This window comes from Alosa pseudoharengus, unplaced genomic scaffold (genome assembly GCF_046254945.1).
Source record: "Alosa pseudoharengus isolate Yale_2024_CS ecotype anadromous, Long Island Sound unplaced genomic scaffold, YU_APseudo_1.1 YU_APseudo_1.1_scf_8, whole genome shotgun sequence".
In the NCBI taxonomy this organism is placed as follows: domain Eukaryota; kingdom Metazoa; phylum Chordata; class Actinopteri; order Clupeiformes; family Clupeidae; genus Alosa; species Alosa pseudoharengus.
This window is the reverse complement of record NW_027468870.1, coordinates 16,901,973-16,927,511: the sequence shown is the minus strand read 5'-3', so window position 1 is coordinate 16,927,511 and position 25,539 is coordinate 16,901,973. Positions and strand designations below refer to the sequence as shown.

The 25,539-nt window shown below is 41.5% G+C and overlaps 2 protein-coding genes across 2 annotated transcripts; one reads left to right on the top strand and one right to left on the bottom strand.

The window, feature by feature from the left end:
* Positions 1–878: 878 nt before the first annotated feature.
* On the top strand, positions 879–6,918 carry fgf13b (fibroblast growth factor 13b). The gene is made up of 5 exons (XM_076273783.1): positions 879–909; positions 4,043–4,153; positions 4,284–4,387; positions 6,234–6,432; positions 6,782–6,918. The coding sequence occupies exons 1-5, from the start codon at positions 879–881 to the stop codon at positions 6,916–6,918; spliced, it is 582 nt and encodes a 193-aa protein (XP_076129898.1).
* A 9,900-nt stretch (positions 6,919–16,818) lies between these two features.
* On the bottom strand, positions 16,819–24,958 carry tmtops3b (teleost multiple tissue opsin 3b). The gene is made up of 4 exons (XM_076274898.1): positions 24,847–24,958; positions 23,994–24,322; positions 18,088–18,321; positions 16,819–17,082 (listed from the first exon to the last, which is right to left on the bottom strand). Exons 1-4 carry the CDS (start codon positions 24,956–24,958, stop codon positions 16,819–16,821), a joined length of 939 nt encoding a protein of 312 aa, XP_076131013.1.
* Positions 24,959–25,539: the final 581 nt, after the last annotated feature.

Genomic DNA, 25,539 nt, shown 5'->3' with positions numbered 1-25,539 from the left:
AATACAATGATTGTGATCACTGGATTCATGAGCTAGAATCAGTCCATTAACATAGGAAAACAAAAGAAAGACAAAAGGACAACATGTAGATAGGTAGATAGATAGATAGATAGATAGATAGTTAGGTAGTTAGGTAGGTAGGTAGATAGATAGATAGTTGGGTGTCTAAATAATTAATGTATAGTGAATAACTTAATTTTATTTTGTGATAGGAAAATGCTGCTGGTTTAATTCAATTCCCTCCATTTGAAATGAGATTCACTCCTCATCATGTCAGTAAGATTACATTAGTTGCTGAGGAAACAAATGTCCTGTGGCTCAAACAGCCAAGCCTCTACCCTTTCTGCAAGGGTTCACAGCTTCAAAATGTTATAGGTAATATAGGTTTATAGAAATAGGAAACATTTCACAAGCTGCAGATCCATGTGTAAATCAGTATACGTTCATCTGAAATTGGTCAAACAAATATGAAAATATAATTAGAAATTTGCTTGAAGCGCATGGTTTAGGATTACTGATACACAGGTTTGAGGTAAACAACAGAATTAGAGGAAGTCAGCACCATTAAACTGTTTATCATTAAAGGCAACTTCATTCCCTCTGTTGTATGCCACTGTTGAAGATGTTTATGGCAGCTAGATCAGGAAGTGGATCCATCAGATGAATCATTGATGAGCCTCTGTAAATTCATAATAGACAATCACGAACGACTGATAATGATCTGACGTGCCATTGTGTGCACGGATTTAATGGATTCAATACCCCGGAGAATTCTCGGTTTTAACTTTTGAATACCGCTTCTCTTTCCCGGCGAACATTTAATGAGGTGCACAAACATGATGCTAACCATAAGACTATTCGGGTGTCCTTACTGAGACATGGCCTTTCCTCTTAAGAGATCCACATCAGGTACCCATTTCTGCTCTGTGACTATATGCGATCTGACTTATTAGAGGTGCTATTTAGAGGTGTTTACTGACTTGAGCTGCTTTTAATAGATTTTGCTTTGCCTTTGATTATTAGGAGAAAATACATTTCAGCAGTTGCCATTCAAGATGACAGTCGCTGTCCGTGGTTCTGAAAACATCTAGCTACAATCCCTGGAAGTTTTTTTTTTTTTTTTTTTTTTTTACAGAATGTTTGTAACAGGAAGAGGGTAGCTTATTTACATACATAAGATAGACAGTATTCTGTGCAGTTTTCTTATTCTGATCAAAACATATGGCTGATTCATGTGGTCGTAGTGCTGTAGCCTACTACTGTTTAGATAGCTGGAAATTGTGAATGGCGACATAGGATTCCCACCGTCTCCAAAGCCGGGAGATGTGCCTATACGTTATATAACGTGGTGAGATGGACATAATTGATAGGGTAGGCTAAATCGTTTTTATAATGCATTGTGTCGATGTGTTTTGGGGACTATAGTGTTTTCACTGTAGTTGAGGTTGAGGTTAAGTGTTTTTGGCTACACGTAAATTAATGCAGAATGTTCACGAAGTTGTCTTAAGTATGGGAGTGGCAATGTCCTTGTCTGCGGTTAAAGCGGTCTGCATATTCGAATCGACCTAATGACAAGTTACAGCTGAATTAATTTCGAATGAATAATTCGCACGACTAAAATTATCACCGTCATATAACTGTTATGTCCAAACCTAAACGAATATTTCCCATGGTAGGCAAAGCCAGACAGTTCAGAGAATGGAAGCTATGAGGCAGAACATGGATATTAATATTGTGGCATCCTATATGCGTTGCCTTCTTGGAAACCTCAGTCACGTTTCTTTTGCTGTCACTGAGCCGCTGCTGCAGGACCTGAGCTAAATAGCATCTGCTGCAGAGAGAAGCTCACACCGTAGTCTCCATGAGGGAGAAGTCGGGACGATTGCAGGCGGATCTTTAGTGAAACGGGATCAGTAGGCTATATTGCGACCGCTGCTGCCTTTCTCAATTTCATGTGATATTTGTCAGTAGAGAGACGTTTTTCTGTTTTTCTTTGCCACTATTTTTGAGTTTCCTGGAGCTCATCCCAAATTTGGGGCGTTCTTTTTAAATGGGGGTCTGACAGCTGATCGTCCTATGCAGGTCTTTGCTGCTGTGTGGCTGAAAACATCTGCAGCAGACGGATGTTTGTTCATATTCCAAACGACCTGAAAACCGAGAACTGAGAGACATACTGCTGGTGTCGTTAAACGACTTGTCATTATCAGCAACAGCAAGGTGAAAGGCGGAGGACCCCTTAGTGCAGTTTTACAGGATCTCTCTCTCTCTCTCTCTCTCTAGCTACACGGCTGAGATATATAATTCATGAATTTCATTCCACGTTGTGTTAACAGGTGCTCTCCAAGTGGCATATTAAGCTCCGTTCGTGGCGTTGGTGAAGAAATCTTCAGTGTTGGCATCTGGAAAACATGAAAATAGCATTTTTTTTGTTTCTCTACAAGTACGCACCATGAAGCGTTATGCATGGGTCTGTTGCAGTGGACGTACAACTGAAATTTCTTCAATAAGGAGATTGTTTGTTGAGGACTGCTTTTCTCCATTAAAGAGAGAAGGCATTATTGGACACTATGAAGAAGGAAAAACAGAATATGTAAAGCGCATTTACATGTCAAAAGAAATGTGGGAGTCACGTCTCTTATGAAAAAGAACAATATTTGGAAGTAGAATGGACCTGTTTCTCTCACATTTCCGGACGCAAACATGGATCTTTATTTTTTATAAAACCCAATGATGTTTACAGCTCATCAGCCTGTAACAGACAGTGCCTGCTGAGAGGAGGTTCAATTTCCATCTGGGACGTGTTGCCATATTAAACCGCCAAACTGGCTACGGCTGCTGCGATCGCCAGCTCCCTCATTCGGCAGAGGAGGCAGGCGAGGGAGCGCGAGAAGGCGAATGCTGGCCGCTGCGCAAGTAGCCCGAATAAAAGCATAGGGACCTGCGAGAAACCGAGTCGATTGAGCGTATTCTCACGCGTCAAACTATTTGGCTCAAAGAAGCGAAAGAGAAGGCGGCCAGGTCTGATGTTGAGAGCATTTATATATATATATATACATAAATGTATACAAACAGTCTATAAAACCATCTTCATCCTAGTCATCACAATAATCAGCCCATCATTATCATCTTCACATGCACGACTGTCACCCTGCTGTTTAGAACACTGAAATGCCATATTCTAAACAACCACGTACCATAAAAATCTTAGATGTTCTTTTACCTGGAATCAAAGGTGACTTGAAAGGTAACCAATAAAACTTATATGCCATAGCAGCGTTTTGATTAACAGTTTAGGGATGTTGTTGCTTGTGTTTTGTATGCACCACACAGCTACCATTGAGAGCTGGTAATATGGGAACCTCTGTCTCTCTCTCTGTGTCTGGTTTACCTGAAACAAAAGGGGTGAACGCCACAAAAGGATCACCAGTTAGTTTTCTTCTGACACCGTAGACATTGGGCAATTTCTCTTCATCTCTTTTAAGATGGTTTCAAGGTATTGACTTGGTCTTGGTCCCCTAATAGAAGACGCTGCCAAAATCAAAGCTGAATAATGTGGCCCAGACTCTATTATGTAAATCTGAAAATCATTCTACGAAAATCATTCACTGAAATCGAAACGAATATTTTTAGTGTGTTGTTGCATGAATATATATGGTCTGATTATCTTCTTGGGGAATATATGTAGATATGCTGTGTGTTTGTGATCATTAGTCGTCTACAGTCTAGTGCCTTTAACATAAATTAAAGACAATGGGGAAACCAGTGGTTTGTTGCAAGAGCAAGCACTTGTTCTGTGATTGTTAGGTTGGAAATCTGATAGTTTGGGTGATTTTATCCAGAAGGCTAAGGATGGCAGCATGAGATTCCCACCACTTCCCCCCACTATCACGTCTCCCCATCCCTTCCTATGTCATCTCGCCGCATGTGCCGTATTCTCATAGCCTCTGTGAATGGTGCCACCTCCTGCCTCTAACTGTTTACCTTTGCTCCTGTTGGTATCCTCCCCGTGCGACTCTGGACCCCCCCCCCCTTGGCTCCACAGAGCCCCAGCTGAAGGGGATCGTGACCAAACTGAACAGCCGGCAGGGCTTCCATCTCCAGCTGCAAGCTGATGGGACCATCGATGGCACAAAAGAGGAGGACAACAGTTATGGTGAATAGTCAACAAAAGGAGTAGACCGTTGCAGTCCATCTGGGATTTGCCCTCAAGCTTCGCTAAACATTTCTTTTGTTGCTGTCATTTAAAACACGCTAACGAGCACATTCTTGTCTTGACTCTGCAGCTGTGTTCAACCTCATTCCAGTTGGGCTTCGAGTTGTGGCCATTCAAGGAGTGCAGACCAAGCTCTACTTGGCCATGAACAATGAGGGCTTTCTTTACACCTCAGTAAGTATGAATTTAGATTGAGCCTGAAGGTACTTCACCCTACCCAGGGTCTGTGTGTGTATATATATCACCTAACAGTTCCCCAGGTGCGCGAAGGGTGATGGACTTACTGGTTCTGGTTCCTTTGCACTCCAGTGAACTAAAAGTGCTCATAGATCAGAGGAACGTTACTTGTGTGTGTTTTTAACAGCACTTCAGGGACATCATGCTGATTAAGCGTCTCGGCGCCAGTTTCTCTTGCTCTTTGCGTCGTAAAACCACAGACACACAAAGAGAGACTTGCTTTGCTTTCTTTGCCTTGCCTTGCCCTGTCAGCTTCTCCATCTCACTGGGTCTATATTGTTGTTTTTATTCCCTTGTCAACACATCTTCCTCTCTGTTCTGCCTTTGTTTTGGTTTGTTTTGTAAACATCAGTCAGGAGATGCTTTCGTTTTGTCTCGCTGTCTTCCCCTGTTCCATTTCGTTTCACTCGCCCTCGACTACCTCCTCGCTCGCTGTTTCCATTTCCCACCCACCCCTCAGCAGCCCCCACCCCCACCCCCCCATGTCTCCACCCTTGCTGGCCTCTCTCCTCTCCATCTGACCCCCGGGTTAATTTGTATGAGAGGGATCACATTCTGTAGGAATCAAAAGTTGCCATGGTTACCCAGAGCCACAGAAACATGAATGTCAAGTCCTGCATGTTGCTATGCACAGAATGTTATCATCATCAGCTGTAGATTATCAAAACACTTACCATAGTGCTGTGTTTCATCTCCCATGCAGAAGACTTGCTCATTAAATTGCCTCAAATCTCAATAGTCCTATAATATTGGGGGGGCAAATGAATATTGAATCATCATATTAGCTTCTGTTTTTTTTTCTGCGGTTAGTGCACCCAAGTGCCCTGTGGAACTTTGCTTTATTTAAAATGAAAGGATTCTAAACAGCGCCATCCATATCCGCATTGACAAGTCCCCCTGCCCCCCCACCTCCTGCTTTTTGATTAAATGCATTATGACAAAATGAATATTTTAGCAGACTGCCAATGACTGTTCCCATCTATTTGAAATGGACCTGTCAAATTGGCTGCACACTGTGCACTCTGTACATTGCTGAGGCAATGTTTAAGCACTTGGACACATGACTGGGGCAGACAGCGTGGATGTGCTGCATAACTCTCCAGTTTCATATTTACAAATATGCATGAGAAAAATATCAAGTTTTGGAGAAAAAGAAAAATTGTATAGGCCTGTCACCCACGGTATTATGACTACGCTTTTTCCCAGTGAATGAATGTAGACCTATTGATCCAGTTGGGTGACTCAAGCACCAGAGAGGGGAATCAATGCTTAATCTACACTGCAGAGTGAATGGGGGGAGCCTGGAGAGAGAGCGAGAGTGATGCCTGGTTCTCTGGGCTCAGCCAACTTAGACCTCAGCGCAACAGCCTACAAGAAAGCCCAACGAGCAAATCAGTTTTGAAACAACGCGCGGCTTTCAAACAGCGCAGAACGGAGGCACAATGGATGTCATGTTCAATGTTTTAATTCCAGCAGGTGAAAATGGCAATCTCTCCGTTTCGGTTTGCTAATTCGGTGTCTATTGTTGGATTTGCTGTTTATGCAGCTTTTCAAATGAACCGTTATTGTGTGTTGAGATGCAAGACTTCAGCGCGTACAAAAGGACTCCAGTGCTCTCCCTCTGACAGGCTCCGTTGTCTGTGTAGAGAGGCTGTTGAGAAGAGAAGCTGTTTGAACGAACATGCTTTGCCAGGAGATCACTGGTGTCTCACACACTATTAAACACGCTCTGTTTAACTCCCTCTCCCTCCCTCCCTCCCTCCATGCCCCCCCTCCCCCCCAGGAACACTTCACACCGGAGTGCAAGTTCAAGGAGTCTGTTTTTGAGAACTATTACGTGACTTACTCCTCCATGATCTACCGGCAGCAGCAGTCCGGTCGGGGCTGGTACCTCGGCTTAAACAAGGAGGGCCAGATCATGAAAGGGAACCATGTGAAGAAGAACAAGCCGGCTGCACACTTCATCCCCAAACCTCTGAAGGGTGAGTTGGCCCAACGTCTTGAGTGTTAACAATAACATAGCAGCATTCTATAGTTTGTTATGTTGATTGAAGCTGTTTGTTCTCTAGATCACTTTCCTGATGTATTCTGCAGCCTTGGTGTGCTTCCTCGTAGGCTGTGTAGTGTACTACTATTTTACAGTATCATTGCCTTCTCCACACTGTGTTTTCCATGACCTCCGCTGAGTTTACCTGGCCTGTGCTCAGCTCTGGGAGTCTGGTGTGTAATTTCCGTGTGGCTGATTCACACAACCTCTCCACCCTCCTCTGTTCCCTCTCTCTCTCTCTCTCTCTCTCTCTCCCTCTCTCTCTCTCTCTCTCTCTCCCACAGTGGCCCTGTACAGAGAGCCGTCCCTTCACGATCTCACCGAGTTCTCGCGCTCGGGCAGCGGCACACCCACGAAGAGCCGAAGTGCGTCGGCCATGTTGAACGGCGGCAAAGCGCTGAGTCATCACGAGTCGACATAACCACGGCGACGTGGCCTCGGAGTCCCCCCCTGCACCGGCCAGAAGACACACGCGGGACTTCCAGCTGATACGTACCATCCGACCAATCAGCACAAATCAAACACAAGAGACGGACATCTCCAAGAAAAAAAAAAGGCTACTGATTAAGCTCCTGAGATCACTGTGACGACAAGATACAAGTGCAAAATGAACAAAACACTGACAATTATGACGACAAGAAACAAATATATATATATATATAAGAACAACATACAAAACAAAGACTACAATGACGACAACAGTACAGCAAGCCATGTATAATGTTTGCGGGATTGACCACTCCCTGGAATTTCCCTGTTTTCACGTGTAGCATATTTCCTGTGCATTTCCCTTCTATGCGAGCCCTGCTATAGCCTGGGACAGCAACCCCCCAGAGAGGTCTTGTCAGATAGTCCGCCGTTCTGAGCTCCTACTTGTCTGTCCCTCTGAGGAATGCAAGTGAGGTTCTTCCTATTTTGTGCTTTGGCAGCTTCAGCATGCTATTAGCTGCTTTGCATTTAAACTAATACACCACATGTTACAAAATGGAGAGAGGGAGAGAAAGATACAGAGAGAGAGAGAGAGAGGCAGTCTGGCAAGCAGGCATGTCCTCCATCTCCTCTGTCTCTTCAAGCATTTGTTAGTCGTGTTTGGTCTCCTGGTGACTGAGGTATGAGCTACACCAGGCGCGTAACTAAAGCGTTCCGTTCGCGACGCGTAAAATCCATTTTAGATGAATGGCCTATTTTTTTCGAACGTACGCCCCACTGTCACGACTGGTGTAGCTACTTCCATTGATTATAATGGAAGCTAATTGTTGCAGCAGACGCAACGCGAACGGAACACTTCAGTTACGCGCCTGGTGTAGCTCAGCCCTGAGTGTCCAGAGAGGGAAAGAGAGAGACAAAGCTCTGACCATTTCCAAGCATTTCTGTTCATGACTATTAGGTAGGAGTTTGGCTTCTGTCTCTGCACACCAAAGAAGAGTCTTCTGTTTCAATGCCAGCCTGTTTCAATATGCCTACTCATTCGTTTGCAGACGGAGAGCACAAGGTGCGCTAAGGGAGAAATGCTATTAATCAGTGTTATGAGTGGTGGGAGGGTGAACGCCATGGTAATCAGTGGAAGGTGTTTGTGTGTCTTGTTAATGTCTATTTTTATGAGTGAATGCACCTGGGACCTTTTGAAATAATACAAAAAAAGACTCAGAATGACAAAACTATCCAAGGCAAAGTTACTGTTTACGGCAGAGGTGGAGAAGTGTCTGTTTTCTATCAATGATGATGAAGATCCTTTGTATTCTGCGTGTGAGAGAGAGAGAGAGAGAGAAAGAGAAAACCATCCTTGGCTTTAACTGAAGTTTCATAATAGATTGACACATTCCATGTGACGGGATTGCTGTCAAAGATCATTTCCTTTCTCAAGGATTCTGCTCTCCCAGTTTGCCTAGTCCATGATGAGTTTCTTGTTTCCTTGTTCCACAGGCTTCTTCCTTATTCATTGACCATTTGTATGTGTTGCATGGGAGACAGTGTGGGATATAGCTGCATGCCATAAAGCTTTGTGTATTCTTCCATGTAGAATCACGTTCTCCAGTTCATGCCAGGGTAGAACTGAATGTACAGTTAGGATTTTGTCCTGGTATACTCCAGTTTGTTATCTGTTGTACACATAAAATGCACTAAATAAAATGTTTATATGATATATACTTTAAAATGACCCTTAGCTGTTTTGTTGATTTGTCTGATGTAATCACACTGAACAGAGATAGAAAGGCAACTGGGAGCATTCTCAAAGATCTGCATGTAACAAAATAAGTCAGTTCAGTAGAACGTTTGCGTTGGATTCCGCATGACTCTAGCTATAGATATGAATAGATGCATAGAATGTAAGCAAATCGAGGTTTTTGTGAGCTTGGGGAAGTTACAGGATTTTTTTGTATCTCAGTTAATGAGACATGGGACCAAAATTCAACATGTTGCATTTTTATACCTGTTCAGTGTGACCTGTATGTCAATGTCAAGATTTGGTCTGTCTGTAAAGATGAATTCAACTTCGTTGAACTGGGTTGCTTTTGGATTGTACCATTGGTTGACTTTATACTGCTACAGTACACTCAGTCAAGACTCTTTAAAAAGCTCTCTCTGTAGTATACAACACAAAACACACACCAATGCCTCTCTGGGAAAATGAACTTTCCGGCTGAAACGGAAAGGAATGTTACTCTAGAAGAATAAATCAAGAAAAGCTTTCAGTGTGTGTTATTTATATATTATTTATGTGGTGTTCATGAAGCCATACTAAGTAGAGGCAAAAATGTCCTACACAGCACTACATCAATCTTTTATACAGTATGTTGCATACAGCAGCTACCAAATAACTACAACTGTAGGCACAAGGATGGCCTCTCAGGTATAAAACACAGGTGAATTGAGCTCACAGAAATGCTAAGTAGAAGAGAGTTGAGTTAGTTGAACCATTGGGTAAAATGTTGAGTGTACATTAATGGCCATTTGACGGTTACTGTATCAATTATGTACTTTTATTGAGAGAGCGGAAGAATCTGGTTGTTGCTCCCATGTGTTTGATAGGCTATTGGTGAAATAGTGGTAGAGGTTCAGGTGTCAAAGTCTGAAGAAGCCAGACTACCTCGAGAGCCATAATGTTAGAATAGATATCCATAATAAGCTTTTTATTTTAGATTTTTTATTTTTACTGGTTATTGGATTTCAGTCTCACTTTGAGACGTGTCTAGCCTTTTAGAGCTTTGTAAACCCATAGGGGACTGGACTTATTGACTGGTAAGGGTCCCAAATGTGTTAGAATTTGTAAAGAGATTCATTGATCAAAGTATATCACCATCTCTTGAGAAAAAATTAAATAGGGATGGTGAACATCATTGGTTTGATACTCTCCCATCACTCTCTTCAAACCTCTGGTTATTTGTTGGTTTTCACGGGATAAGAAAGACCCATCCAAGTGTAAGTTGAACTGCACACAGATTGCTAGTTAAATAGTCTTACTGTTGGAAATGAGACTTCAGGTCATTCTGCTGTTTGTATGCCTGTGTGTGGAGGGACATACTGTGTGTGTGTGTGTGTGTGTGTGTGTGTGTTAAAAGCCTTGTTTAATATCCTGAGATCCAGACGACACAAACACTTTTCACACACATACAAACAGTCCCCACTATTGATTTAGGGTATGAAATAACACCAGTACAGTTCCCCCGTTTTACACAAAGCTGTTCTCTAATGTGTGTATATGGGTGAGTGTGTTTTGAACTAGGTACAGTGTTACAGTTTGTTCTTCTCATGGTCTCAAAGCGTTACCTTTCCACCAAAGCAGTGGCAGAAGCCATTACATCCTGTGTGAATATTTCATATCCTTTCATTGTTATTTATTATGGATGAGCTCCCTCCTCCCAATAAATCCTTGGGTCCTTGGGCACAGGATCAGCTAACCCTTGTTGTAGTTTTAACCTCCTCGATTAATATTTATGGTAATACCTCTTATATTGAAAGGTCTAGTCAATGTATTTATTAGCCTGATCTGGAGGTATATTGGACTGATGCTTTATCCAAGAACGAATTTCCACTATCACAAAGATACTGATATTGAAGGAAGTCAAACACCGAACATACGCTGACACACACACACACACACACACACACACACACACACACACACAGCGCATATGTGAGAGAAAGTAACAGAAATAATTGAAAGAGGGTGCCAGGGGTCCAGATAGCAAGATAAAGAGAGGGGAGGAGGAAATGAGAGACTGAGAGTATGAAAGAAGGTTTGACTGCCCATGCAGTAGTTTTCTTCTTTGCCTTGATATCTGATTCCCAGATGCAGCACTCAGGAAATTATCCTCTGTTCTGTTCCAATAAAATCAAATAGATGGCTGATGCGAAGCCAGACTGGCCCTTTTTATGGAGCTTCCGTCTGTGGAACAGTACTCAGCTCAGGGGAAGAAGCCGCCAGAGGCAGACCCTAACGGCTCACAACACTCATGCACAGTCAGGAACCATGATAGTGTACATGATAGTGACTCACACACAGACACACACAGACATAATACACACACACTTTCTCTCTCTCTCCCCTTTCTCTCTCTCTCTGATAGAAAAAGATGGGTAAATAAACACATCAGTTAAAATCTGGATTGCCTGTGAGAACAAGTTATGATGTCTATATTTCCCCCAGAAGTGTTGGTATTACATGTTGCAATTACATTACATGCAATTACATGATGGTAGGCTATTACAAAAGAAATGGAACTGTGTTAAAGTGTCACAGAATGGGTCAAACCTGGAATACTGTAGTTGCTATGGTGCTTGAGGAAATGGACACTCAGTGGTTTAAGAGAGAGATGAATGGCCTCTGATTTCACATCTTGGGCAAGGAAGGCAACGTTCCCCTACACTTTATTGCTAGCATGGGGATGTGCGCGCAAATGAACGAGGACCGAGATTTCCTTTGCCACACTCAAGACATGAAACGCGGCGGAGGAGCCATTACGCCCCGGCTCCCTGTGTCGCTCGGAGCAGTGGGGAATTGCTGATTACAGAAGAATGCGGTAAGGTCGTTAAAGGCGGCTGATGAAAGCTCCAAACACCCCTCGGCTTCAGAAAGCGGTGTGACAGTTTTAAAAATACATAGGCTCCCTGTAATACCAAATTCTGTGTTATTTGTGCATTACCCCCCCCCCCCCCCTTTTTGTGTACGTTTTAAAAGCCTGGGAATGGACCACTCATTGGCTGGTCCATTCCATCCATTTCACCCAAGTGACCACAGCACTTTTAAAGGCATAAAAAGCGAGGAGTTTGGGCTCATGAAAATACTCAAACACACATGGCAGCACACATAGGCTTAGTATGCACACTTAACATACATTCAATACACTCACACACATATAAATATAGTACAAGCACACACATACACACACACCAATCTTTATGATCCCTACCAAAGCCTTATTTTCAATTAGTCACACACACACACACACACACACACACACACACACACACACACACACACACACACACAAAAGCTAAGAGATAAACTGCAAAGCCTAGTAAATATATATATAGATTTGGATTTATATATAGATTTCAGTTCCACTGTTGTTGTGCTGGGCTGGCTTCATATGAGAACAATGGTTGAATGGCATCTCTGTATGCTACAGACATGCTATATTTTCTTTTCTACTATGCTGTCCCTTTGATTAATGAATATGCCGCTATGGATTATCTACTGCCAATAGCAGCTGAATTACGACCTACGACCCTGTGTTAATTCTGCGCTTGACCCCCTGACCCTCACAGGCGAATCCTGACCAGTGTATGTACACATCCATTTCTCTGCTGACATCAGATGGTGGAAAGGGACAAAAATAGACATAGGCCTACAATAATCCACACATGTAGTCATTAATCATTGATTTGGAGAGTATGTCAGGTCTGAGGATCAGTGACAAATGTGTGGAGAGATGATTACTCACTGTAAGAGAACCCTAACCTTGGCCTAATCCACACCTGACCCTGGACCTAATGAACACTCCCCTGAAATATGGGACAGTACTGGACAGGCGAACACCATTGCACTAGGTCGAGATATATAAATCAGCAGGCGGCTGGTCTTTTCTACTGGGCCATCGAAACGCCAAGGGCCGTTGAACACGCACAGCAGACCTACATCTTACTAGGTTTCAGGATGCAAATTGTTCTTTCTCACTATGAGAAAAATAAGTCTGTTGAACACTGTTTTTTTAAACGTAGCAGAAAATATCAGAATACATAATACAAAAGTGCATTTCTTCTGAATATGTTCGAGTGATTCTGCACATAAGATAAAGTTAAATGTTCAGCTCAGGGTAAGAAGCCGCCGGAGGCAGACCCTAACGGCTCACAACACTCATGCACATTCAGGAACCATGATAGTGTACATGATAGTGACTCACACACAGACACACACAGACATAATACACACACACTTTCTCTCTCTCTCCCCTTTCTCTCTCTCTCTGATAGAAAAAGATGGGTAAATAAACACATCAGTTAAAATCTGGATTGCCTGTGAGAACAAGTTATGGGGATGTGTTAAGTAATAACTATCAGAGAGAGAGAGATGTGTTAAGTAATAACTATCAGAGAGAGAGAGAAAGGGGAGAGAGAGAGAAAGTGTGTGTGTATTATGTCTGTGTGTGTCTGTGTGTGAGTCACTATCATGTACACTATCATCTGACCTTGATCCAGCCACAATTTACACCTCAGAGAAAGAGATATTGGAAATATCGAACTATATATTTTTGGTCTGTTTTGAAGTTGTACCTACAAAGGTAACTCATATTCAGCAAAGCTGATTAATTCACAAGGCCTTTTTATTAGTGAGTTCAGTCTGGGGCATGATATGAGGCTACTAAATGACTCCTCTTCATTTGCTGCGAATGCCTCCTGACCATAAAGGGGCCGTGGTGGGGCAGATTTACTCCAGCAGTGGGGGAATGAGCTCACCACCCCACCCCACCTTTCCCTTCACCTCATCTTTTTTTAGAGGCAACACTCCATTCCGTCTTTGTCAAGTTCAAGTTAATTTGGGAGGCAGTGTGGAGGAAGGGGTACATTATTAGAACATTTGCTATTAACAGCCCTCATGCCGTATCCTGACATTGGCCCTTGGGGAAATGAACTCACTCCAGAGCATACTTAACTCTCTCCAGACACCTGCACTCCCCTTTTACTAAAGCAAAGGTGTGTAGAGACTTTGTGTAAAGTAGTATGCAAATACAGGTATGCATACTTCCAAGTATACAAGTGTGCATGCACTTCCAAGTATACAAGTGTGCATGCACTTAAATGTTAGCTGATTGACTTTCTCAAATGAAAGGAATGTTGCTGGCTATCTCCACATGGGTGACTTAGTTCCACAGACCTGAGAGGAAAATAGATTAGGTCTTTGATTAGCTGTTACGCTATGAGTCTGCTGCTATACAAGTGTGCATGCACTTAAATGTTAGCTGATTCACTGTTTCTCAAATGAAAGGAAGGTTGCTGGCTATCTCCACATGGGTGACTTAGTTCCACAGACCTGAGAGGAAAATAGATTAGGTCTTTGATTAGCTGTTACGCTAATGAGTCTGCTGTGATTAAAAACATGTTTCAAGTGTACCGTAAATGAGGGTGGGGTGGGGTGGGGGTGGTAAAAACAATTTGATCACGTATTCCGCAGGCACCGCACCACTGTCAACCGTCCAAACACTTGAACACTGTGTGTGTGTGTATATGTGTGTGTGTAGCGGACTAAACTTTTAGCATAATGAAGTGAAAGCCGATATCTAATGAATATGCCTCTCACCATTATTTTTAAGCCACCAATTGTGGAGGCATTGGTGATTCATTATGCAGGGATACAAACTGACAGAGTCAAGGTGGAGAAAGTAAAATACAAACAAAAAACAGATGCCAGCAGCAATTAAGTTTTTTATCTGAACTAAGGATGAGAAGCTATCAAAGGATGAAAGCAAAGTGTGTTTTTTTACCTCCTCAGTGTGCTTGCAGTGTGAGAGGTTGACACTAAATTGACGGTACACTAAGAATGTAACGTAAGCGCGGATGTCTTTTGAACCTGGTGGGTGGTTCTGTCTCGGTGACCTCTCATCGCTGTCTGTTTACCCGGGCACTTCTATACCTACTCACGGCACTATGCAGTGCGCCTCCGCAAGCCCAGCACTATTACCATGCAGCTCAGGCTACACGCTCTGCAGAAACAGAGAGAGAGAGAAAGAGAGAGAGAGAGAAAGAGAGAGAGAAAGAACTGGGGAATGGAAAATAAGCAGAAAGACCATAAGAAAGGAGAGAGAGGTGGAAGACAAAAAGGGGGGGGGAGGGGGAAAGAGATCCTGAGGAAGAGGCAGAGAGCATGTGGATGAGAATGGGGGATGGGGAAAAAGGATAAAACAGAGATATAGTTTGTTTGAGACATACATTTAATTTCTTAAATGTATTAATAAAACCACTTTCACAATACACAAGAATTTACCTTTGGATAACCATTTTAAACTTCATTTGAGCCTTTTAATATTAGATTGAAGAAGAGAAAAACAAAAGGCCAGTGTGACTGCTGCAGACAGGCTTCAGACAGGCCACAACAAACGATGCCCAATCAATATCAATACCCTGTGATTAAAAAAAATACACATCAATACCGCTCTGCACTTTAACCAGCCCCGCTAAGTGAATGGTCTTGCATCCACACTAAAATTAACCATGTGATTCAAATCCGCACACACACAATTATAGATTAAGTACTTAGGTGCATATGTAAACACTACAAATAGGCACATGAAAGACCTGAAACATTGGCTGTCTGAAAAATGACAAACATTCATGGAATTCAAAAATACCAGGTTGTGACATTGCGTATTATCTTCAGTTCTTTACCTAGTTAACTGTATGTATACATTTCCAAATTTAACTGGAAGAACAATGCATTGTTGTTCTTGTCAGCACTCATTTGAATTGTTGAAGAAATTCAGTTTATATCACACACATTTACCAATACTGGGCATAAAACAACCAACAATAATAAAAATGCAGAGTTATATTATCAAATACTTGCATGTTTTGTCCTGAGTGAGACCCTTAAACAATCTTAAAAACAATTTATGCATTCATCAACTCTTATGTCTTAAACAATCCCCACTGTCATCACAAGGCACAGCCATCAGAAACCCCTGTGTCCAAGTACATGAGGCCAGGCACAGACATGTTCTTATTAGTATGCAGGTGGGACTCCTATAAAAAGTTAATCTCAGTTCAGTGTGGATTACCTTACATTATTCTAAGCCTCTTAATTTGAAAGCCTGCTTCACTTCCAAAAGGGATCACCACATATATCAGTTAAGATGTAGAAATCCTCTTAATTTTAGGGAAACACAGTTATAGAGACTAAATAAGAGTAAAGTTTAGACAGAAAAATGCCTGTCATGGAAATCTACAAATGGGTGTGATCCTGCATTTCAGAAACAAACAAATGGTGATTAAAACAGTGTAAACCTTGCCATCTGGTGGTCAGACACTAAATATTTTTGACAATGCACTCCCTCTTGAAGCATCCTGTTGAAAACCTGCCAGATGCCAGGCAACGAGAATAAAGGATTTTGTTATTTCACAATTTAGTAAAATTACAGATAAATGAAATACATTTCTTCATCTGTGACATCAATATTTGTGAGGTCACAGATTTCTGAAAAAAAGAAAAAAATTTTTTATTATTGATGACAAATAAAATGTGTGTATTCATGCACCACTCACTACAGATTGCACTACTGCAGCTTTTGCCAAATTACTCCATTCAGGATAATTTCAGGGTCCTGGAAATATGGCCACACATACCCCAGTGAGCCACCGAGAAGATATTTGTACTCAGACTGAGTGTGATCCTAAGATCTAATGCTAGTAGCAGAGCATTTAATGGTGCAGCAACACATTAATCTGTGAATACAAATCTCATTCTGCTTCCAGCCAAGCTCTGTCTGAATAGGTTATTGGTAAAATGGCCATTTGTTATTTTATTTGAATGATTTTTAATAAATTATTTTCTCATCATGCATTCCAGGCATACATTCAGCAAATCTGTAGCAGTAGGCTGTTTTAATTTGATGTATTGCTACATAATCAAAACAACGCAACTGAAGTTTGATTGATATTACCTGGAATACACAATAAAACACACGATTTATGATTGTATGAAAATTGAGATATTTGTTTTTGCAAATGAACTATTCATCCTCCGATCTACAAATCTAAACGTGGCTGATGATTGCTGTCAAATATCCATAGACATAATAAAGACAATGTGTCAGAGTGTTCCCCAAGCTTATGGAGTGTAGTGTACCACCAGGACCAGCGACTGCTTGTCTGTCTGCAGCTGGCACTGCTGCTGGTCTTTGGCTGGCCGGTGGGCCGTCTGCTCCTCCAGGCGTGCTGGCGAGTTGGCGGTGCTGGACAGGCCACCCAGGGGACTGAGAGGCATGCAGTTTGGGTGGCCTGCCAGGGCTGGGCTGCTCTGGAGAGTGTGGAGGTAGCTGTGCCTCTGACTGCCTGGACCACACTGCACAAATGCCATGAAACACCTGTAGAACTAAAAACATATGTAGAAAACATTTACAAGCTTCAATATATATATATATATATATAGTTAAACAAGTATACAATATATAATATAAAGTACAATATAAAGTACAAATATCATATCTGATTAAAGTTAAAAACCATACAATGAATACACTTGACTTCTTGTTCAGCAATATCTGACTTTTGGCATGAAGACTGGCATTGATTGCTAGCTAACATAGCCATCTACTGAGACAAGTCCCATTGACTGACACGTAAGAGTTAACATCCCCCTGTGTGCAATCAATATAAAATGTTCTGTTCCACCGTAGGCTTGCTGAGTGAGAGTAAGACTAGAGTAATGGTGGCCTTGAACCGCTCCTTTCTAGCTCTGTGGGGGCTTAAACTGTTTACACACAAACACTAACACAAATCTCAAACCCCCTTTTCACACGTTTCACACATCACATGTGATACACATAATTCATAAATCAGTTCTTCAGTAAATCAATGCCAATTTTACTCATACAGCATTGAGAACATGGTGGTTGTAGTTGTTTTTTTTCTGATTACTCTCCCTCTCTCTCTCTCTCTCGCTCTGTGTGTGTGTATGTGTGTGTGTGTGTGTGTGTGTGTGTGTGTGTGTGTGTGTGTATGTATGTGTGTGTGTGTGTGTGTGAGCATGTGAGGGTGTATGTGTGCAGGGCTCACTTGTTTCTATCTGTCTAATAATTTGTTCAATTTGGGTTGAAGTCAATGGTTTATTGGCGTTGTTTCATGAAATTAATCTAACTGATTGAGAGAAATGGTAAATATCTGAATTTCATTTCACCACACCATACTGAGGCTTAGAAATAGGTCCATGACTGCCCTCTTGCGACTTAAAGATATATTACACCTCAATTAATACACTGAGTATATTAAACAAGCTCCCTATTCAATTCACAAATACAATTTGATCAACCTCCATTTCTGAAGCACATCAGCATATAATAACATTCAACACAGGAATCAAAGGCTCTGAAATCTGTACCTGGTTATTGAAAAGCACATAGACGATGGGATTGAGCACAGTACTGGACTTGGCCAGTACAGAGGGGATGATGCTTGCTGTGGGGCCAACAACACCGACCCTGCCGAACGTGGCCAGCAACGCCACCACCCCATAGGGCATCCAGCAGAGCAGGTAACAGGAGACCATGGACAGCACCATGAGCAAAACATGAGTCTCCCGACGCTGGGATGATGTCTGGTTGATCCGGGCTGCCTGCAGATGGAGAGGGTTGGATGGGGTGGGGTTAAACAGCACAGATATATACGTGAGTAAGTATTAGAGAAGCAGTGCTGATAGTTTCTTTTTATGGAAGATCATCATGAAGTGGTGAAATAAATACAGACACAGCACTTTATAAAAATTAGTAGTCATTAGTAGAAAACAGCATGGATATCCTCTGTAGAAATAAAACTAATAAAGAGACATTGTGTTATACAGTAGATCAGTATTCACACCTACTGGGACAGGGTTATTTATTTATTTATTTATTTATTTATTTTTTGGCACATTTCTTGAGTAATCATTTTTCCAAACAGTAAGTGCATTTCTTGAAACTAGTTGCACAAACAGTATCACACAATGCATGCAAAGAAGCTTGCAAAAGCCTGTAACTTACTCAAAATGATTATTATATGTCTCAAAAGTCAGTGAATGCGTCATTATGTTATTGTTTGCAACCATGAAAGTAAAAAAAAACAATTTTATATCCTGGATGTGTATTCCATTTCTACCATTTGTCATGGTAATTTATGAGTTCAATCATTGGGTTGATTTCCCTCATGATGACCTAGCACATCTACTCTGGCTTGGTGACCTATAGGTGTTGTGCATTTTAACAAATTGTATTATACGGCTCTTCACAATGCTAGTAGAACGCTCCATTGACTTGAATGGGATTTCCCAACGTTCTACGGTAAAATAAATTCATGTAATTACCGTTGCAAACATATAATTACCGCTGTCAATGGCAACGGGTTTTGTGCTGCTGATCATATCACTCTGCAAGTATTCCGGTCACTTCTTGCATTGGAACTTCATTCAAAAGTGAAAGCAGACGGTTGATCAGCTGTGTTCTAAAGAATGTTTGATTCAAGTTCAGAGTGTGTTACGAACTATTTGTTTCTCAGCAAAAGCCACGACGAAACGGTAACAAATAAGTGTAAAGAGAGAGTTTATTTTTTCGTTTTGGCAAGTAGCCGTATAATAAGCGGGATAATGTATAGAACGACGGTCATTATGGGAAAATAAGTCCCTTCAGGGCGAAACAAGACCCCTCCGCTGGCGCTTCGGGGTCCGGTTCGCCATGTCGGGACGTATTTTCCCCATAATGACCGGCGTTCTATTCATTATCCCTTACGAATCAATCGTCGTTACAGTAATCATGAAAAAGTATGGATTGAATGCCAAGTAGCATGCTACTGAAACTAATATGGTTAGTTGAAGCATATGGTTGGCACATAAGAATAACCGGTTTTATTTGCATGCCATCACTCACACAAAGTGACGGCTAGCTGTTTTGGAGGGTAAGATTAAAGGGACACCAGGCAACGTTTTCGTGTTAATTAATCATCTTCATAAGTCGGTTAAATGACTCATGACGAGGCGAATGAAGGCTCTCTCGCCCCCGCCGAAACTGCCTGTAGGAAGAATATCCCACTTGCAAGTTCGGTGTATCCTACCCGCCAACCGAAGCAGGATCAGTTTACAGCACAGAGGCAGGCTAACGAAACGCTAGAGATTGTTGCAAACGTGTGTATAATGGCAGAGCCAGTGAAGAAGCAGCGAAAACCCTTGACGGAAGACGCAAAGAAAAGGAAAAGAGCTTCAGACCGAGCAAGGGGGAGTTTCGTAGAGAAAAAGCATCAGGCTTGCCTGGTGTCCCTTCAAACAGCTGGCGATTATACATACCCTTTTGCATGAATATAGGCAAAAGAGTTTTTAAAATATTAAAAAGAATGGGCCTCATTCACCAATATCTTCCTAACAAGAAGGTCCTATAACTCTTAGGAAGATACACAAAGCTGTTCTTAAACCTCAGAATCATTTGCAGTTTTGTTCTTATCATGCTGAATCCAGTAAATCCCAATAAAAGGGCATGGTACTGCAGGACCGTGTGCAGACAAATTGAGGCTGAGGCACCAGCTTTCATATGTACCGTGTATTATACACTACATGAGCAAGACAATTTGTTTACCGTATATGACACATGCTTTGAAGTGAGAGTGAATCCTAAATTATAAAATATATAGTTGTCATTGAAATTATTTTACACCTGCAGATATGATGAAAATTCAGTTCTCAAATGTGTGTAAAAGTGCTCTTAAGTGTTCGTAGATTTTGTACTTACCTGAGAACAAGAAAACATTGGTGAATGCCATAATCTTTGTAAAAACTGCGTAAGTGGGTTTTAAGAACACATTTCTTCGTAAGAACGGTTTGTGAATGAGGCCCAATGAGTTGATGTTATGAACAAGTACACAAGTGACGAGTAAATAACATCTAGATTGAACAAACAGTTCTGAGAATTGCAGAGCCGAACAGTAACGGAGTACATTTACTTGAGTACAGTACTTGAGTACAATTTTGAGGGATCTGTACTTTACTCGAATATCATTTTTGGGGAGTACTCATGACTTTACTCAAGTACATTTGAGTGGCAAATATTGTACTCTTTACTCCACTACATTTCTATCCATAACCGTGAGTACCCGTTACTTCTAAAAAAGAAGGAAAAAAGAAAAATCTCGGAAACCCTCAATTTGTTGTTTCCCTCTCAAACGTGATTGGATTGTGCAGGTGCCATATCAGCAATCACCTTCAGCTTTCCGCCAAAGTCAACTGCATGGTCAGATTTAGATAAGAGACGAAACCATGGACGAAACAATGGATGAAGACCCAGCAGGTCCATCCCGGGAATGTGCCAACCTGTGGCCCCACCTCGCCAGACTATTTCAATTTTCTGAACAAGTTAATGATAGTTTTCGCTTCAAGTGTTTCAATTACAATAGTATTTTGTATATGAAATACGTATTTTAAATACATGTATTAGAAATACTGCCCATCCCTGGCAACATGGTAAAAAGATGAAAATGACTTGATTTTACTTCCAATTCATTTTATATTTTCCAAGGTATTAACATTAACATTTTTCATAACTACATGTAGGACGTTTCTGTACATAAATGTAAGCACTGTGGCAGTAGTAATGCAATATTTAGAAAATGTAAGTCACTCTTGTACTCTTGATACTCAAGTACTTTTAAAAACAAGTACTTCAGTACTTTTACTTAAGTAGACATCTGACTGTTGTACTTTTACTTGTACTTGAGTAAAATTTAGCAAAGGGTATCTGTACTTTTACTCAAGTAATGAAACTGTGTACTCTGTCCGCCTCTGGAGAATTGTCATTTTCATCTAAGAAATGAAGCCTATCAAAGTGACTGAGAGGAAAACAATCTATATACATTCATTTAGGGTATAAATCAACCTGAAGACAATTTTGAGATCACCATAGTTACACCTGAAGGTGCTTTGGGGTAACCACAGTGACATTTGCTTCTGAACCTGTCTAGTGTGAGCACACAATAGTATGTGGCTAAGGATTTAGCATAGCAGCATCACATAACTGTAAACCATGACAACGCCACATGCAGGGATGATGTGTGTAGAGCACCAAAACCAGATGCAGATATGAATGTCCCCTAAGAATTCCACAAAAGCAAATAACTGGCCTAAGATAACCGTCAGATGGAGATTAGGCACGCACACGCACGCACGCACACACACACACACACACACACACACACACACACACACACACACACACACACACACACACACACATACACATACACACACACACACACACACACACACACACACACACACACCGAGAGAGAGAAGGACCCAATATATTGCCTTAGGTAAATTCTTTCAGGCAGAATTTCATTTAGTGAGGCTTTGAATGCTGTCAAACAGGAATGGATCGAAATGAACTCAAACGAAAAGGGCTTTGAGATCAATATATACAGATTAATATATACAGAGTTGTAAGCATTAGAGTTTCATCAAACCAGACAGCTCAGTTCTATCTGTGTCACTAAAGTATCACAATCAGGTTGTGTCACATTGTTAGATGAACCACTGATGTGTTTTGAGGAGTGGGTACAGTAATATTACCTCACAAAACAATTACATTACAGATTTATCTTGCACTGTTCATCATCAGCTATGCATGAGGTGTTTAAATGAGTCAAAGACCCACAAAGACTCAAAGAATCCTAACATATTGCATTGCAATGCTTCTATGACATCTTAACTGATAATATATCTTGTAAGGCATCCTAAGCATTCTGCCATCATTGCATTGCAATCCTACCACACTTTAACTGATAGTATCTCTGCTTGAACCTCAACCTATCCCGCAAAAATGTTACAGTTTTTTACAATTGTTTACACACGTTTTCAAAACTCTGTGTCTATTTTTCAAAACTCCACACACAAAACCCACAACTGCTCACACAAAATGCAAAATGCTGCAAATCTCCAGCAAAATGACACACAACATTCAAAATGTCAAAAACACATGTTTAATGCAAACATTCGCCTTACATTACAAACACTTTTGTCATAATATGACATTTTGGATACATCATGTACACACTGTTGCTCAAAACCTAAAGCTCTTCTGTCTTAGGCTTTCTATATGTATTTACATACAAGAGTGAAAGTTACGGTATCAACAAAGAGAAGTTGAAATACACAGTAAAAATGCAAGCAATATTGAAACCAAAAATAGTGATTTTTCCCAAATAATTTGCTGTTGTGAATACAGTATTTTACAGCAAAGAAGAATACAGTGACCACCAGATGTAGTTTTGAAAACACTGATTTAGTTTTTTTCTAAAGACAAGTGTGTGTGTGTGTGTGTGGGGGGGGGGGGTCGTGTACAGTATCAGTATGTATTCATAGGCCTATAGACCCTTTCAACTGCAGAAACAAACAATTCTAAGCGTTCCTAAGGCATTTCTGGAGGCACAGAAAAATTTATTGAGCTACAGTAATGGTACTGTAACATGGGGACAAACAAAAATAGAGTAAAAAGACAAATTTTACATAAAGTCAATTTTTTGTAGAACATTACTGTAAGCTAAAGTCCGATTACTGTAATTTTCAAAGTATCTGCATTGGTTCTGAATATTTCAACCGGAAATCCTCTAGGAGCAGATTGAAAGGGTCTATACCTATATAGAGAGTATATCTATTCATAGACCTATACTAAGGCAATGATTGGATGGTGTTCAGTAAAGTAAAGAGTGTTTGCACATGTGAAGAGAAAGAGTGAAGCACTGGTGATTTAGTGTGGCATTTTGATGGGTTGTGTTTGAAGAACGAAATCAAGTTACTTCCTGTTAGATTTTTGTGTGTTAGGTAGAAAATTGTGTGTGGTGTTTTGCAAAATGTGTTTTAGTCAATTGAAAACTGAGTCAAACACTGAGAATTAGTGAATGGTTTTGCAGATTTGGTGTGGGGTTATGATGTTTGGAAGACAAGTTTAGAAAATTGTGTGACAAGCAAAGATTTAGTGTGTAAGCAGTTGAAAAAAAATGTAATATTCAAAGCATCTACAGTTCCATCTATCTGTGTATCATTTGTGTATCTGACACTCAATGACTCAATGAATCCCAGTCTGAGATACAGATTAAATTCTACTCTGAGGCCATGTGAGCATAGTGTATAAATGCACCTGCGTGATACAGACTCATACTTGAAGACAAGCAGTAGCAACACTAGGAGCACTCCACATTACTACTCATACGCATTCATCATCATCATCGCCATCAGCAAGCACAATCCTTTGCCAAATAATTAGCACGCATTCTTACCCTGCGGATGGCCATCAGGATCTTGCCATAGCAGTAAACCATGAGCACCAGCGGCAGGAGCAGGCAGAAGACGAAGAGGCAGGTCACATAGGCGACATTGCCGGGGGAACGCTGGTGCCACTGCACGGAGCAGGTGGTACCCGGGCCCTCGGGGCCAAAGCTGCTCCAGCCAAAGAGCGGCGGCAGCGTCCACGCCAGGGAGTACAGCCAGCAGCCGCCGATGGACAGCCAGGCCTTCCGGTAGTCGGAGACATCTGCCTTGGTGCAGCAGACCATGGTTGAATAGCGCTCCAAGGACAAGACGGCAAAAGATACGAGGGAAACAATGCCTGCATGGACATAAACATGACATGTGTTTGCAGCTCTCACATTTTACATATATGTAACTGTGCATGAGATTTGAAGCAAAGACGTGAACTGCATTGTTGAAAGGGACCTACTGTGTAAAGCGGGCATTATTTGTGAGACTGGGTCAGAATGTTCACACTACATGTTTATATGACTGATTGTGTTTTAATCTTGAAACTCAACTGGTTCAGCAAGGCACTAATAATACAAATGTCATGGGTTCCCTACCCAGGAGGCACCACAAACATAGTGATGGGGAAAGTGTGTCATCCCTCCACTGAACGCTACTTTGCATAAAAGTACTTGATAAATCAATACATAACAAACATGTTGCAAACCAATACTTATATAATATAGCACAAGTTTAGGAATCTATTTATTGATGAACGTGCCCATGCATGTAGAATGTTATAACGTTTTATAAAATAAGTGAAATTGTCTATGGACCGTATTTGTTTCAGAATTGAGAAGAACGTATAGACAGTGATAGAACGCAGGGACTTACCAAAGAGTGAGTTGGCAAAGCCATACCATTTACAGCCAGAAAGTCCAATGAGCCATCTACCGTAGATACTAGCAGCAAAGCTAAACGGAGTGCCGAAAATACATACTAACATATCACTTACGCAAATATTAAGGAGAATGAGATTAATTGGTGTCCGAAGAACCTGGAAACGAGCAAAAACAAGAAGTACACAAAAGTTGGCCAAGAAACCCAGGACAAAAATTATCCCGAGACATACTGCCACTATAGTGTGACTGGTCCTGCTAAGTTCCGGGAGGTCTTTCAGAGCTCGCGGTAAACGCGAAACGTCAGTGGTCGGGTCTAACGTGGTGCTGTCCATGGTGCTGTCCATGGTGCTACTATTCAGGTCACCGTGAATGATGGTCATTTCGGCTCTACGGTGAGTGAATGACAAGCAAAGCAAACAGGAGCTGACAGAAATGCATGCTAGTAAGTAACTGCCTGTTTCTCATAGCATGGGTTGTTCAATCCCGTCCCTCTATCCACTTTCTTGGTCTAGCATCAGTTTCCTCGAGGCAGCATTATTGATCGATCTTTCAGCCCCCGCACGGCTAAAAGCCAACACTCCCTCACTCGTCTCCCGCGAAAGCTTCATACATTTCCCGTTTGTCCAGAGAAACACTCAACAACAGCATGAATCACCGTGAGAACCTAGACAAAACAAAACTTGTC

Coding starts and splice junctions, on each gene's coding strand:
- fgf13b (XM_076273783.1), top strand. CDS start 879: ATGGCCTTTCCTCTTAAGAGATCCACATCAG. Junction 910..4,042: donor TCTTAAGAGATCCACATCAG/GTACCCATTTCT, acceptor TTGGCTCCACAG/AGCCCCAGCTGAAGGGGATC. Junction 6,433..6,781: donor CATCCCCAAACCTCTGAAGG/GTGAGTTGGCCC, acceptor TCTCTCCCACAG/TGGCCCTGTACAGAGAGCCG.
- tmtops3b (XM_076274898.1), bottom strand. CDS start 24,958: ATGTTAGTATGTATTTTCGGCACTCCGTTTAGCTTTGCTGCTAGTATC. Junction 18,322..23,993: donor TCCTGATGGCCATCCGCAGG/GTAAGAATGCGT, acceptor CTCCATCTGCAG/GCAGCCCGGATCAACCAGAC. Junction 17,083..18,087: donor ATGTGCTTTTCAATAACCAG/GTACAGATTTCA, acceptor ATATGTTTTTAG/TTCTACAGGTGTTTCATGGC.